At 35.5% G+C, this 17,132-nt stretch overlaps 1 protein-coding gene across 1 annotated transcript in view; it reads left to right on the forward strand.

The window, feature by feature from the left end:
* LOC101344283 (ATP-binding cassette sub-family A member 3-like) overlaps positions 1 to 17,132 on the forward strand; it is a 223,043-nt gene that overhangs the window by 106,515 nt on the left and 99,396 nt on the right. The window contains exons 12-15 of the mRNA XM_004373451.2: positions 3,123 to 3,277; positions 3,512 to 3,667; positions 4,035 to 4,245; positions 7,126 to 7,276. Of these exons, the coding sequence (XP_004373508.1) occupies positions 3,123 to 3,277; positions 3,512 to 3,667; positions 4,035 to 4,245; positions 7,126 to 7,276 (673 nt within the window). The remainder of the gene's footprint in view (positions 1 to 3,122; positions 3,278 to 3,511; positions 3,668 to 4,034; positions 4,246 to 7,125; positions 7,277 to 17,132) is intronic.

The following is a 17,132-nucleotide window of genomic DNA, read 5'->3' on the forward strand; positions in this document are numbered from 1 at the left end:
TGACAGCTTCAATCTTTTCTCTGTTTATCATGATGTTGCTTATTGGTCCAGTTGTGAGGATTTTTGTTTTCTTTATGTTGAGGTATAATGCATACTGAAGGCTGTAGTCTTTGATCTTCATCAGTAAGTGCTTCAAGTCCTCTTCACTTTCAGCAAGCAAAATTGTATCATCTGCATATCACAGGTTGTTAATGTGTCTTTCTCTAATCCTGTTGCCCAGTTCTTTTCATATAGTCCAGCATCTCAGATTATTTGCTCAACATACAGATTGAGTAAGTATGATGAAAGGATACAACCCTGACGCACACCTTTCCTAATTTTAAACCAGGCAGTATCCTCTAGTTCTGTTTGAACAGCTGCCTCTTGGACTATGTACAGGTTCTGCATGAGCACAATTAAGTGTTCTGGAATTCCCATTCTTAGCAGTGTTATCCATGATTTGTTATGATCCACATAGTCGAATGCCTTTATATAATCAGTAAAACTCAGGTAAACATCTTTCTGGTATTCTCTGCTTTCAGCCAAGATATATCTGACGTCAGCAGTGATATCCCTTGGTCTACTCCCTCTTCTGAATTCGGCTTGAATTTCTGGCAGTTCCCTATCACTGCACTGCTACAACCATTTTTGAATTATCTTCATCATCATTTTACTTGCATGTGATATTACTGATATTGTTTGATAATTTCCACATCCCATTGGATCACCTTTCTCTGGAATAGGCATGTATATGGATCTCTTCCAGTTGGTTAGCCAGGTAGTTGTCTTCCAAATTTCTTGGCATAGACAAGTGAGCACTTGCAGCATTGCATCCCTTTGTTGAAACATTTCAATTGGTATTCCATCAATTTCTTGAGCCTTGTTTTTCACCAATGCCTTCAGTGAAGCTTGGACTTCTTCCTTCTGTACCATCAGTTCTTGATCATATGCTACCTCCTGAAATGGTGGAATGGTGACCAATTCTTTTTGGTACAGTGTCACTGTGTATTCATTCCATCTTCATTTGATGCTTCCTGTGTCATTCAGTTTTTTCCCATAGAATCCTTCAGTATTGCAACTCAAGTCATGAATTTTTTCTTCAGCTTTTTCAGCTTGAGAAATGCAGAGCATGTTCTTCCTTTTTGCTTTTCTAGCTCCATGTCTTTACAAATTTCATTATAATGCTTTATTTTGTCTTTTTGAGCTACCTTTTGAAATCTTCTGTTCATCTCTTTTACTTCATCATTTCTTCCTTTTGCTTTAGCTACTCTACGCCTAAGAGCAAGTTTCATAGTCTCTTCTGACATCCATTTTGGTCTTTTCTTTCTTCCTGTCTTTTTAATGACCTTTTGCTTTCTTCATGTATGATGTCCTTGATGTCATCCCACAACTCTTCTGGCCTTCAGTCATTAGTATTCAGTGTGTCAAATCTGTTCTTATGATGGTCTCTAAATTCAGGTGGGATATATTCAAGGTTGTACTTTGGCTCTTGTGGATTTGTTTTAATGTTCTTCAGCTCCAACTTGAACTTGCAGTTCATGGTCTGTTCCACAGTCAGCTCCTGGCCTTGTTCTGATTGATGATATTGAGCTTCTCCATCATCTCTTTCCACAGATGTAGTCGAGTTGATTCCTCTGTATTCCACCGGGTGAGGTCCATGTGTATAGTCATCATTTATGTTGTTGAATAAAGATATTTCTAATGAATAAATCATTGGTCTTGCAAAACTTTATCATGCGATTTTCTGTGTCGTTTCTATCACCGAGGCCATATTTTTCAACTACTGATCCTTCTTTGTTTCCAGCTTTCACATTCCAATCACCAGTAATTATCAATGCATCTCATTTGCATGTTTGATCAATTTCAGACTGCAGAAGTTGGTAATAATCTTCAGTTTCTTCGTCTTTGGCCTTAGTGGTCGGTGCATAAATTTGAATAGTAGTTGTATTAACTGGTCTTCCTTGTGGATATGTGGATATTATTCTATCACTGAATGTATTATATTTCAGTATAGATCTTGAAATACTGTTTTTGATGATGAATGCAACACTATTCCTTTTCAATTTGTCATTCCCAGAATAGTAGACCATAAGATTGTCCAATTCACCACTTGTCTGTCAGTGTGTCATAATGTGATGATTGCACGTTGCTGTGATGCTAGAAGTATTTCAGATACCAGCAGGGTCATTCATGGTGAACAGGTTTCATCAGAGTTACCAGACTATGACAGACTGAGAAGAAGGAGCTGGCAGTGTACTTCTGAAAAACATTGGCCGTTGAAAACCTTATGAATAGCAGTGGAGCCTGTCTGATATAGCCAGAACATGAGCCCCTCGGGTTGGAAGACACCAGATACTACTGGGGAAGAGCTGTCTCTTCAAAATAGAGCTGACCTTAATGATTTGGATGGAGTAAGGCTTTCGGGACATTCATTTGCTCATGTGGCATGACTTAAAATGAGATGATACATCTGCAAATGTTCATTAATAATCAGAACATGGAATGTATGAGGTATAAATCAAGGAAAATTGGAAGTTGTCAAAAATCAAATGGAATGCTTAAAGATCAATATCATAGGCATTAGTGAGCCATTTTTTAATTTAAATTGATATTACCCATTAAACTTGACTAATTTTTATAACTGGATAAATGTTATATATGTATTTTTAAATTATTTTGTTGAATATGTGTTATCTACCTCAACTGGAATCTAAATTCTTCAAAAATAACATTTTTTTATTGTCTGCATTTTCAAATTTTAATTGTTTACCAAAGTCTAGGACAGTGCCCAGCTTATAGTTCGCAGATGTTAGATGGTTAATGGCAGTGTTGAAATGTTCTAATGTAGAAAACTCTTCAGTGTTTTTTTTTTTTAGTGTTTTTATTACCCAATTTATTTATACTCGTTCATAATCATGAATAATTAGAACATATTGTTTAAAAAGAACACAGAAAAAATATTTCTAATCTTTTCACTTAAAAGATAACCACTGTTATTTTCCAAAAATTTCTTCTGTGTGAAATATTGCTAATTCTTATGAGTAATTCACAAATAGACTACAAAGTTGAGGTGTTGATGACTGGTGTATTATCATGTTTTATCATGAAAGCTAACCTTTTGTATGTCTTCTGCTTAATTCTAGGTCTCTATCCTCCTACCCGTGGGAAGGTCTTTATTAATAGATATGACACCTCAAAGGACATGGTCCAGATCAGGAAAAGCTTGGGCTTGTGTCCCCAGCAGGACCTGTTGTTTAATTACTTGACAGTATCAGAACATCTTTATTTCTATTGTGTGGTGAGCCAAAGATATGTTCCTTTTTCCAACTGTGTTCATGTTCTTCCGGTAGATTACCCATTGTTAATATCCTTATTTTTATAAAACTCAAAAGTTAGTTTTAATTCTCCTTTAGACATAAAGGGAGACAAGGGGAAAAAGACGCTATATCAATAACGTAAGAAAAGGGCTGGTTTTAAATGTTTCTAAGGATAAAATTACAAGCACTGTGTAAACTTTGGCTCCTCTTTCTAGATAAAAGGAATACCTAGAAAGCTACGTCCTATGGAAATTGACCATATGCTGTCTGCTTTTAACCTGCTAGAAAAGCGTGATGCATTTTCACAGTCACTGAGTGGAGGAATGAAGCGCAAACTCTCCATCATTATAGCACTTATAGGGGGCTCCAAGGTAAAAAAAAAAAAAAAAAAAAGGAGAGAGAGAAACAGCATGAGCTAAAAATGGATCCCTGCTGCAGCTGGTTAAAAAAAATTCAGCTGATACAAACCTTAGAGCTGATGTGGATCTAGCACTCTAAAAGGAACCTGCCAAGTGACTATCAGATAGGATTCACATTTCAGTCCAGTTGGTATAATATGGTCACAGGGTTGGCATTGTTCCAGCATTCGTAATTCAGTTGTAGTCTAAACTTATTAGCTTACTTAGTTGGACAAGTGACTGAAAAAAGCAAAACTAGAGTAATCCACATGACTGGTAAAACACTGAGTGGCATAGCATTTATTAACAGTGATCATGGAACTGTTCTTCTGGTCTTCAGGTGGTGATACTTGATGAGCCAACATCTGGCATGGACACAGTTTCAAGGAGGGTCACATGGGATCTCCTTCAGCAGTATAAACAGGATCGTACTATCTTACTGACCACCCACTGTATGGATGAAGCTGATGCCTTGGGTGACCGCATTGCCATCTTGGTCAGGGGGACCCTACAGTGCTGTGGCTCTTCAATCTTCCTGAAGCAAATATATGGTCTGTCTCTCTTTTATCATTTGTAGGATACTGATGCCTTAATAATATCCTTCTAACATGATTTTGCTCCTTTGTGTCTCTCTACATAAAACTTCAGTGGCTTCCTCTGTCCCATTGATTAGGGCACAACTATTCAAAGCTTTTAATTATTTTAATTATTCAGAGTATTTCCAACTGTTATGTTTATTGTATTATCTAATGTTACATTTATTTCTCCCATTTGACTTGTACAGAAATTGTAATTTGCTTGAATGCAGTTGTCTCTCCAATGAAATTTGATAGATGGATGGAGGGATGGGTGGGCAGGCAGGCAGGTGGGTATGCAGATGGATAGGCATATGGTCAACTTTTTCTAGTATTAATATAGCCGCACTGCCTTTTTTATGGTTAACATTTTCAAGGTGTATCTTTTCCCACACTTTTATAATGTATCTTTATATTTAAAATGTGTTTTTTATAAATAATATATATTTTGATCTTGCTATTTATTCAGTCTAACAATATCTGGTTTTAACATGGAGTATTTGGTCCATTTAAATTCAGTGTGATTATTGATATCTTCTGTTTGTCTTGTAATGGTCACGTCTGTTCTTTGTTCTGTTCATCAACTTCCGTTTTCTTTTGGTTGAATTGAGCACTTTTTAGTATTCCATTTTATTTCCTCTATTGATTTATTATCAATACCTCCGTGTTTTCTTTTTAGTTGTTGCCATAGGATTTTCAGTAAACATCTTTTAAACCATCACAGTCTTTTTTCAAATAATATTATACAACTTCTTATATAATGTAAGAATCTTATAATAGTATATACTTCTAATTCCCCACATCCCATACTTCGTGCTATTTTTGTCACACAGTTTACTTCTATGTATGTCATTAAAGGCCATAATATATTGTTATTTGTCTTTAAAAGGTTAAAATTAAATATATGTGTGTTTTATGTTTATGTATGTTAATATATGTGTTATTAGTATATGTGTTACGTGATATTATAGATATATATAACATATATGTGTATATTATTAATTGGTTCATACGTACTCAAATATTTACCAATTCTTGAGCTTCTGTATTTTGAAAGTTTAGAAGTTTCTTTTCTAGCTAGATATTTTTCAATAAATCCAGCATAAATGTAGCTCTCTCATTTCTGTTTCTTATCATGAAATAAAGGGTTTAGTCAGAGATCTTAAATACTAAAAGTGGCCTCAGGATAATGCCTGGTAGAGTAACATGCATATAACAGATAAAAAATTTTTATCCCACTTTACAGTTGAGACAACTGATGGTCATATAGCTAAATGACTTGACCCTCATGTACTAGTCATGAAAACCAAAACTACATTTGGTTTACTTACGCAAAGATGTATAAGTACATCTTTTCTCTTAACCCTGGTCTTTGTAATGATGACGCAAAAACTCCTTCAGTTATTCTGATGTCTCATGTCCAAGATCGAAAGACAATGCCACATTCACGCAGGGAGACTAGGCAGTTAGTGAAATCTGAATGGTCATTACCAGCATGTATGCCATGTATATGCCATGTGTATATGATGGCATGTATATGCCATAAAAGGAGTCAAGTTTAGAAATGGCTACAGATAACAAGTCATGGATTCTGTACCTAAAGTATAATTAAAGACAGGGAGATTTAAAGATCATTCCTCAGAGCAAGAGTCAGCACACTACAGCCCATGGATCAAATCCAGTCTGTTTGTATGGTCTGTGAGCTGAGAATGGTGGAAAAAAAATGTAGAGAATATTATTTCATGACATGTGAAAATTATATTAAATTCAAATTTCAGTGTTTATATATAGTTTTATTGAAACACAGCCACACTTATTCATTTACTTATTTGTGGCTGCTTTTACACTACAGTGGCAGAATTGAGTAGTTGTGACAGGGACTGTCTGGCCTGCAAAACCTAAAATATTTAGTATCTGGTCCTTTTCAGAAAAAGTTTTCTGGACCCTCTGTTACAGTAACTGAGGAAATCTAGGTTTAAAAACATTAACATTTAGCAGTTTTGAGGAGGTATCTGATTACCAAACTGTTGTATTTCTTAACAACTAGTAACATATGATGCCTACTTCATTAATAACTAGCAAAATTAGTAAATATAATTTATAATTATCACTAATTTATTTAACTAAGTGTAGAGATATTCGAGTCATGTTGTCCATAATGTAGGCACAGCTATTCTTGTGGCAAATACCCATTTTCAGGTAGAAAACCTTGGTGTAGATCCAAGTATCCAGCTGCCCTCTTCCAAGCCTTCAAAGGGCAATGGTAATATACTCAGTAAAAGACAAATGTGCCTCAGAGGCTTTTTTCAAGCTATTCTACCCTTCCTTGAGCCTTCAGAATGCTACTGCAGTATTTTCCTCGAAGTCCTGGAGTGCCTTGGAGGTATTTTTTCTCAGCTGCACAACCCCATTTCCAGTTTCTGGAGGACCAATGCAGCGCACTTAGTGAAGGGACAGAGAATCTTGGAAGACTTCTCAGATACCTTGAAGGAAGGGATTTTTGTCTAATTTATTTACTGCCTGGCATGTCATAGGCCCCCAGTAATTATCTGTTAATGAGTATTAGTCTTATCCTCTCAGATTTCAGTGTCAGTAGGACAGCAGGTCAGATAACCGAGGCTTTTCATCCTATCTCTGCTTTATCCGGCTTCATAACCCAGATGATTATCAGTCCCTAAGATAATTAAGGAAATTATAAAGGAGCATTTATTAAGATCCTTAAATTGTAATCAAATTATTTGGGGCATGCCATGTCTTCTTCTAGCTTACAGAAACCATAGAAAGTTACATATGGTCTCGCAGAAGTATGAAAAGTACAAAATTGTTTTATTTATTCTTCTAAATGGCTTTTCTCAGGTGTGGGGTACCACATAGTCATGGTGAAGGAACCTCACTGTGATGTTGAACAAATCTCCCAGTTGCTTCATCATCATATACCAACAGCTACTTTGGAGAATGATGTTGGAAGTGAGTTATCATTTATTCTACCCAAAGAGTACACACACAGGTATGGATCCAGAGAATGCTAAATGATTGGTTTTTTTAGATAGCCAGAAATCTTTGTTTATTTTTTTGGTTTCTTCCAGCTTAGCAAATAAAGTTTAATGTACCAAAATTCCAGTCATAGTTGCAAATTGCACCAAAGAGAGGATACCACCTAGTTGCTATATTTTCCTGGTGTTCACTGGTAATAACTGATGGTTAGTTTTGGTAGAGTACAAATTTTCAGCCTGTGAAGGGAAATATTAAGATAATGAAGGAAAAAAAAATGGCTTAAATGGTGGTTCTTGGAGCTAGAGGTGACAAGAACCCCGCTGAAACAGGCTGTTTGACGACACCATTTAGCCAAATTACTCATCCAAGGGAGCCTCAGAGAATAATAACTCTACCTGGAATAGCCATCCTAAAAAAGGAAACATGGAAACTAAAAATACTTATTAGTGACTTTCAGAGAGTATGATATTTTTATCTTCTTGCCATATACAAGCAGGTACTTGCTTTGATATTCCCCAGATTCAAGCCATTTTCATATTTAAGAAGAATATGAAGGACTTTAACGTCTCCTTTTCTAGGAAAAACAGCTTCTGGATAGAATGAAGGAAATGATACTTAAGGGAAGCCAGGAAATTAAAGAGTTCCATAAATCAAAGAACTATAAAACAGGAACATGTCACAAAAGAGAAAGAGAGAAGGATAACTGTATTGTTGGACGTATAATTTTACTTATTAAATCTGAAAGTTTATAAGAAACAGCATGGGACAGCATGATCAGGCACCTGAGTAGAAGCAAGACCCTCGTCATAAGCTGGAGTGAAAAAATGAAATATAATGGCGAACTGGAAAGAAAAGAAGCTACCACTGGGCACACATGGCAGTTGACTGCTTTGGCAAAGGTGGAAGCCAGGTGTTATGTTGCTACCTTAGCACAGTGTGGTAATTGTGATCCCTATCTTCTTTACTACTCATTTGGACTTGGAAGAGAGAAATAGGAAGAAGCTTCAAGAGGTGAACAACTAGTTGTAGATTTCTAGGCCATGATTTCAGATGTGGAATGATGGATTAAGGACAGAATAAGGGAAGAATGTATTTGCCGAGAATGACATTTTCTCTAACAAGGAGTGTTTTAAACTAAGAAATGGGAAGAAGAAAAATTACCTATGGATCCAGTATTTCAGAGTATAATATGAAAAGACTGAAATGATGGTTAAGTTCTTAGTAATTTCCAGTCCAGCTAGAATTGATAACTAATAGTAATTTAGCACTACTTTCTACCAGACATTCTTATAGTATGTATTTATTTGCCTGAAAAAATAATAAGAAAGAGAAAAAGAAATAATTTTAATTACATATACTTATATTCTAATTCTTTGAATGTATCTCACAAGGAAAGTTACTGTGAATTTTTTTAAAAAATGATATTGTATTGTGTTTTCAGTGAAAGTTTACAAAACAAATTATGTTCCCATTTGACAATTTCTACATAATTTGTTTAGCAACATTAGTTACATTTTTCACAATGTGTCAACATTCTCTTTAATTGCATTCTGGTTGTTTCATTTCTAGTACTTTGATTTCCCTGTCCCCTTATCTTCTCATCTTTGCTTTAGAGTAACTATCTCCTGAGGTCACCTTTTAGCGAGATAGCAGACTGGTACACAAAATAAAGGATATTATCCATGAGTACGATGCTCCATTAAAAAACCATCTATATGAGACCAAAAGGTTACCTTCAAATTTTAAAACAATGTTGTATCTCGTTGTAAAACAATGTTGAGACTTGTTAGAATGAAACTTAAGTTTAGGATGTGGCAGTGGAATGATATTTCAGCATTCCAAAGGAATAGACATGTGGGAGAGGTATCAGAATAGTGCTGCATATCAGGAAATATGCATCTGCTCAACGTCAATGTACCAGAGGGTGGAAGCATGCTGGAAAACCAGTGAGTGACGATAGAAGGAGAAACAAGTTATATGTCATTGTGTGAAATTCCTAATAGGAGGAAGTGCATAATATATTCCTGATACAATGTTTAAGCAAGATAACATAGAAAAGGGGACTATTCAAGTGTGGGCTTCTAATACATGTCTTATTTACCTCAAAGCAGTTTGCCTAACAAGTTCTTTACTTTTCTTGCCAACAATTACACCTCCTAAAAGAAGGGGGAAATAAGAAAGAATCCAGTAGTCTGAATTTTTTGATAATTTTGATAATTAGGAAAATGTTGTGTACATGATTGATTTAATTTGGTTTCATTGAAATGTTCAAGTAAAAAATGTTGAATTAGCAAATGTTATGTCATCTATATATTTACAGTTTTAAAAAAGAAAATGTTGCCTGAACAAAAAAAAAGTCAGATACTTTGGGGGAATTTACAAAATAATCGTAAGTTTTATGGCTACAAAGAAGGAAGGAACTTCGTAGATTCAGACATGTGCCCAAATTGGAAGGTATATAGAAAAACAAGATTCCATAGCATGACCCTATGAGAAGTAGATCACCTATGAAAGGATAGATAACTCAAGAGTGTTTGAAGCTTCATAAAGGAAATTCTGACCACGAGATCCTAAAGATAAAGAAGATAGAGTGATACCTAAAATCAAGAAACAAGATAAATATGAGAGGGTAATACACAATATCATCAATAAGTTTAACACCCCAACCTGTTAGTCAAAGGTAGTTAAAAAGTAATAATGTCGTCATTCATTTTTCTTAGACTTTGAGGCATCTTGGCTCTTATAGGAAGCTTGGCTCCTGAGCAGCAAAATTGGGAAAATATTTGGGAATTACAAAAACCTATTTGGTGGAGCAAAAGCAAAGCTAGTATTTGAGATCAGGACCAGCAAGGTAATCAGGAAGAAATGGAAGGGAAATTAGAATGTGAACGTGACAGATGCAGATAAAACCTTATGGAATGAGTTCTGCTTCGGTGGGGCCTCTTCGAAGTATCCTGATCCCTTTCCTCCAGTTTTGCCTCCACTTGTCTTGAAGGCGTGGAAACTTGAATTTGGAAACGGGCAATAAGAAAAGAAAAATCTAAAGTTACATCTTGATCAAGAATGTCAGGGAGAAGAAGCTTCACTGCTGTCATCAGGGAAGCAGAACTCTGCAGCTCCTGTTTTAATTCAGCCTTTGTGATTAAAAAGAATGATTTTTTATTTTAAAATGTAACAGCAAACAAAAAGGAGGGAGAAATTTTCAGGGTGCTTTAAATAAGTTCAAGTCTCCAAGCTAGGATGAAGTACATATGAGCCTCTCAGGTCGCTATAAAGTGATTGCAGAGGACTAAATGTTAGTTAAAGTGAAATAACATTGTGACATATGAGAGGAGAAAATAAAATGTACTTACTTTACCTTTTTACAAATGATGGCTTTTAAGCTTAGAAAGAGTAAATCAAATAGTAAGATTAAATCTATAGCAAATAAAATTGGAAGATCAAACAAAACAGTAATAGTAACATAGGCTGGATTCTAAAGCTGACCCATTTACTTCCAAAGCTTGTGCTCATCCATCTACATGACATTAGAAATCTGGAGACTTTTAAATTAAGCTAAGAAGTTAAGCTTCACAAATTGACTCTGGGAAAGAAAACTAGAATAAGAACTTAGAGGAGGAATCACTGAATCAGGCAGAATCACGTCAGTCTTAGAATTACCTCCTGAAGTTCTATATGACTATGTGTAGACCCTAGATGAATATCAATCTCCTTTCATAAAGAGGGAAGAAAAAGAAAAAAAAGACTGTAGAAAAGACTGAATTTTGAAATAAAAGGACCACTCTAAAAAAGTACCAGAAATGCCTACTCTGAAAATAAATTTACTGCAACATAAAAAATGATTTTTTAAAATAGGTTTTGAAACTTTCTGCTTTATAGTGTCAATCAAATTAAAGAGGACACTGAATCTAGACCAAGCAGTTGTGAAGAGGAAAAATCAGAGGTAAAATTCCTGATTGCCTAATAAAAAAAACTGACCAATAAATGGCAGAAAATAGAACTAATGAAAAAGAGGACTATGTCAAGAATTCTTCCCAGAACTATGAGCAAAATCGCAGAGAATGAAAGATACCAATACATTACTACTACACACCCACCAGAATGGCTAAAACTAAAATGACTCGCAATATCACGTGAACACGGCAGCTGGAGCTCATTGCTGATAGAAGTGTAAAGTGGTAAAACTGCTTTGAAAGACGTTTGGCTCTTTCTGTTGTTGTTAGCTGCCAACGAATTGGCTACTGACTCATGGTGACCCATACACAATGAGATTGGGCCCTTGTGATCTATAGGGTTTTTATTGGCGGATTTTTTGGAAGTTGATCACCAGACCTTTCTTCCTAGTGTATCTTAGCCTGGAAGCTCTGCTGAAATCTGTTCAGCGTCATAGCAACACACAAGCCTCCACTGACAGATGGGTGGTAGCGGCGCTGAGGTGCATTATGGAAGGCGAGAATTCTACTCCTGACTCACAACTGCCCCCTGGCCATTTCTACTAAGCTTATCCTATGACTTAACAATTTCACTTTCAGTGAATACCTAAGAGACACATGTCGATCAAAAGACATGTAAAAAAAATGTTTGTATGCATAGCAGTTTTATTCATAATAACCCCAAACCTGAAATAAACAAATATCCATCAACAGGAGAATTTTTTTTCATTCTTTTTTCCCTTAAATTTTATTTATTTTGTTGTTGTTGAGAATATACATAGCAAAAATACACCAATTCACCACTTTCTACATGTACAATTTAGTGACATTGATTACATTCTTTGAGTTGTGCAACTATTCTCACCTTCCTTTTCTGAGTTGTTTCTCCCTCTTAACATAAACTCGATGCCCCCTGATCTTTGAGTTGCTGTTGTCAATTTGATCCCATGTAGATAGTTCTTAAAAGAGCTCAAGGTAGACATTTTTTACTAGTTAAGCTAACCTATTATTTGATTTTAAGAAGACTTCAGGGGATGTTTTTGATTTAAGATTTAAAGGTAATCTCAGGGCAATAGTTTCAGGAGTTTATCTGCCCTCCATGGCTCCGGAAAGTCTGGAGTCCATGAGAATTAGAAATTCTGTTCTGCATTTTCCCCCTTTTGATCAGGATTCTTCTATGAAATCTTTGATCAAAATGTTCAGTAATGGTAGCCAGGCACCATTCAGTTCTTCTGATCTCATGGCAAAGGAGGCAGTTGTTCATGGAAGCAATTAGCCACACATTCCATGTCGCGCTCCTATTCCTGACTCTCCTTCTTCCTCTTTTGCTCCGGGTGAATAGAGACCAGTTGTGCCTTGGATGGCTTTGAAGCTTGTAAGACCCCAGGCACTACACAACGAACTAGGAGATAGAACAGAAGCACTAAACACATTATTAGGCCAATTAACTCAATGTCCCATGAAACCATGACCCTATACCCCTGAGGTGTTTGGTTGTACATAGCAGCCTCAGCAGCTACTTTTTTTTTTGTCATTGTTGTAAATACATCTATTTCATAACTTTTAACAATTCAAATTTTAACACATGTACAACTTATTGACAGCAATTAGATAATTGGCTGTGCTACCCTACACTTAATCAATGAGATTTTTCCATCACTGTTAACTCCCCTTGTACTCTTCCCTCTTGCCCCTGGTAAACACTAATAAGTTTTGGCATCTTTAAGTTTACCTTTTCTTCTCTTTTTATATAAGTGAAGTCGTACAATATTTGTTCTTTTGTGACTGACTTATTTAACTCAGCATAATGTCTTCAAGCTCCATCCATTTTGAAGCGTGTAGCAAGACTTCATTTCTCTTACTGGCTGAGTAGTATTCCATTGTATATATGTACCACATTTTGTTTATCCATTCATCTACTGATGGGCATATGGGTTGTTTCTACCTTTTGTCTATTGTGAATAGTGCTACAGTGAACATTGGTGTACAAGTCTCTGAGTCTCTGCTTTAAAGTCTTTTGGGTATATACCTAGGAGTAGAATTGCTGGGTTAGTATAGCAGTTCTATTTTTAGTATTTTGGGGGACTGCCACACTGTTTTCTACAATGACTGTACCATTTTGCATTCTTATTGGATATATGGTTTCTGAAGATACTTTCCCAGTCAGTAGCTTGTCTTTTCACTTTTAAATTCTTCTGATGAACAAAAGTTTTTAATTTTTATGAGGCCCTATTTATTTATTTTGTCTTTTGCTGTTTGTGCTTTGTTATTATATTAGATAATCCATTGTTAAAAGCTAGGCCTGACAGTGTTGCCCTTTCATTTTCTTCTAAGAATTGTATGGTTTTTAGATTTCACATTTAGGTCCTTAATCAATTTTAAATTTATCTTTGTGTATGGTGTGAAGCATGTGTCCTGTTTCATTTTTCTGCATGTGGAAACCCAATTTTCCCAACACTGCTTATGAAGCGACTCTTCTTTCCTCATCAAATGGACTTAGCACCCTTGTCAGAAAACAGTTGACCATAGATGTTTGGGTTTATTTCTGGACTCTCAGTTCTATTCCATTGGTCTGCTTCTGTTGTTTTACCAGCACTAGCCTGTTTTAATTACTGTATCTATATGGTAAGTTTCAAAATAAGGAAGTGTGAGTCCTCCTACTTTGTTCTTCTCTTTCAGCATTACGTTAGCTATTTGAGGCCTCTTGGCATTTGATATAAAGTTGAGGATTGGTGTTTCTGTTTCTGTAAAGAAGGATGCTGGAATTTTGATTGGGGATTGCATTGAATCTCTAGATCACTTTGGGTGGTATTGATATCTTAACAATATTAAGTCTTCCGATCCGTGAACATAGACCATCTTTCCATTTATTTAAGTCTTCTTTAATCTTGTTCAGAGTTTTTTTTTTTTTTTAATTGTAGAAATCCTTTATGTCCCTGATTAGATATATTCCTAGGTATTTTAGAGCATTGTATCCTTTCATCATGCTTATTCAGCATGTATGCTGAGCAAATAATCTGAGAAGCTGGACTATATAAAGAATGTGGCATCAGGATTGGAAGAAGACTTATTAGCAACATACAATATGCAGATGACACAGCCTTGCTTGGTGAAAGTGAAGAGGACTTGAAGCACTTACTGATGAAGATCAAAGACTGTAGCCTTTAGTATGAATTACACCTCAACATAAAAAAAACAGATATCCTCACAACAGGACCAGTAAGCAACATCATGATAAACAGAGAAAACACTGAAGTTGTCAAGGATTTCATTTTGCTTGAATCCATAGTCAATGCCCATGGAAGCAGCAGTCAGGAAATCAAATGACGTATTACACTGGGCATATCTGCTGCAAAAGAACTCTTTTAAGTGTTAAAACACAAAGATACCACCTTGAGGACTAAGGTGTACCTGCCCCAAGCCATGGTATTTTCAGTTGCCTCATATGCTTGTGAAAGTTGGACAGTGAATAAAGAAGACCGAAGAAGAGTTGATGCGTTTGGATTATGGTGTTGGCAAAGAATTTTGAATATACCATGGACTGCCAGAAGAATGAACAAAGCTGTTTTGGAAGACGTACAGCCAGAATGCTCCTTAGAAGGGAATATGACAAAACTTTGTCTTACGTACTTTGGACATGTTATCAGGAGGGACCGGTTCCTGGAGAAGGATATCATGCTTGGTAAAGTAGAGGATCAGCAAAAAAGAGCAACACCCTCAACGAGGTTGATTGACACAGTGGCTGCAACGATGGGCTCAAACATAGCAACGATTGTGAGGATGACACGGGACCCGGCAGTGTTTCGTTCTGTTGTATGTAGGGTTGCTATAAGTAGGAACTGACTTGACAGCACCTAGCAACAACAACATTTTAGAGAATGGATTAATATTATTCAGTAATAAGAAAGAAGGAAGTACTGGTACATGCAACAACATGAATGACTCTCACAGACATCGTGTTGGGTGAAAAAGTACAGACTGTCGAATTCCATTTATAGGAAGTTCAAGAAAAGACACACCAAATCTTTGGTTATAGAACTCTAAAATAATTGTTATCACAGGTGTGTGTGTGCACATGTGTGTAGTGTAGAAGCTTATTGACTGGGAAGGGTCATGAGTTACCTGCTGAGAGCTGGAAATGTTGTCCATCTTATTTTGATGGGGGTTATCCAGGTATATACATAGGTAAAAATTCACTCGTGCAGTGGTTAAGAGCTTGGCTGGTAACCGAAAGGTCAGCAGTTGGAACCCATGAGCTGCTCAATGGGAGAAAGATGTGACAGTCTGCTTCCATAAAGATTACAGACTTGAAAACCCTTTGGGCAGTTCTGCTTTGTCCTGTAGGATCAATATGAGTCAGAATCACCTCAGTGACAATGGGTTATATATGTTAAACCTCAATAAACAAGAAAAAAACTAAATTAAAAAATATATGTAATGGATGGAAGGAAGTACATCATATACTAATGGGTATACTCAGGGTTGTGAGATTATTTTTTTTTCCTTTCTATGTTTTTTTGTATTCCACTCCTTAAAAAGTTATATAATAAAATTTATGTGATATGAAAAACCCATATTTTCCTCATATTATGACTGGCTTATAAAATAAATTTTTTTATTTACCTATTATTATTATTATTTTGTTTTGTTTATTAATTACTTTTTCCCTAAAATGCTGATAAATCTATGTATGAGTACGTTATGACAAAATTAAAGGAAAATGTGTACTCATTTCTGAAGCACATAAATTAGAAAATCAAAGTGTACCATGATTGCACCCTATAGAAATAATCACTGAGAAGAGTTTGGTGTCTGTTTTTCATGATTATTAAATGCATCTATTAATGTGTGTACAGCAGTAATACAGTAGTCTCCCCTTATCTGCTAAGGATATTTTCCAAGACCCCCTTGGATGCCTGAAACCACGAATAGTACTGAACCTTATATATACTGTGTTTTGTACTATACATACGTATCTATGATAAAGTTTAATTTATAAATTAGACACAGTAAAAGATGAACAACAGTAACTAATAATAAAGTAGAACAATTATAACAATATATTGTAATAAAAATTAAGTGAATGTGGCCTCAGGGCAGGACGGAGTGGGACAGTGCAACATTTCTTATTTAACATTTTCAGACCGTGTTTGACAGTGGATAACTGAAACCGTGAAAGTGAAACCACAGATAAGGGGGAACTACTGTAATTAATTTCATAGAACTGGAATCCGAAACCATAATAATTTTCTGAATCTTGCTTTGTTCACTTAACAGCATTTCTTGGACAACTTTCTGTATTAGGACGTCTTCATTCTAAAAATGACTATGGAGAAATTTAGATTTTATTTCCATCTTTTCTGTCATTCCTTCATCTCATAATTTGTGCTGTATTAATGCATTTTATAGCATCACACAGTTTAATTATAATTTTATCATATATTGTGTAAAGCCAAAAGAAACAAAATAGGTAAATATGCCAAACCATTGGTGTATTAACAGTAGTTATTTATGGGGATGGTATTATGGTGGTTTTTATTTTCTTCATAAATTTATTTTCTGTATTTTGTACAATACACACATAGTAATTACTGAATAACTAAAGTAAAAGAAAATTTGGGTTAAGCATACTTGGAAAGTCATTCATTAGGAATGAAGCAGCAGAGGGGAAAATGGAATTAAAACGTGTGAAGGGTTGTCATTTAGGTGGATTATATCTCTTCTATGTAATTCTAAATTGTAAGATTAGAACTAATGTGCAAAGCTAGATGGATAGGAAACAATTTCAACTCAAATAAGGAGGAAATTTTGACAGATCTTCCCAAAGAGGGAATTTTGAGATCCCCCAACACTGAGGGTGTTCAAAAATAGGTTCAGTTGCCCCTCAGTGGGAATGTGATAGAGATGGTTTTTGAGAACTGGAGGTTTCTGGAAAAG

Source organism: Trichechus manatus, unplaced genomic scaffold (genome assembly GCF_000243295.1).
Source record: "Trichechus manatus latirostris isolate Lorelei unplaced genomic scaffold, TriManLat1.0 scaffold00024, whole genome shotgun sequence".
Taxonomy (NCBI): Eukaryota; Metazoa; Chordata; class Mammalia; order Sirenia; family Trichechidae; genus Trichechus; species Trichechus manatus.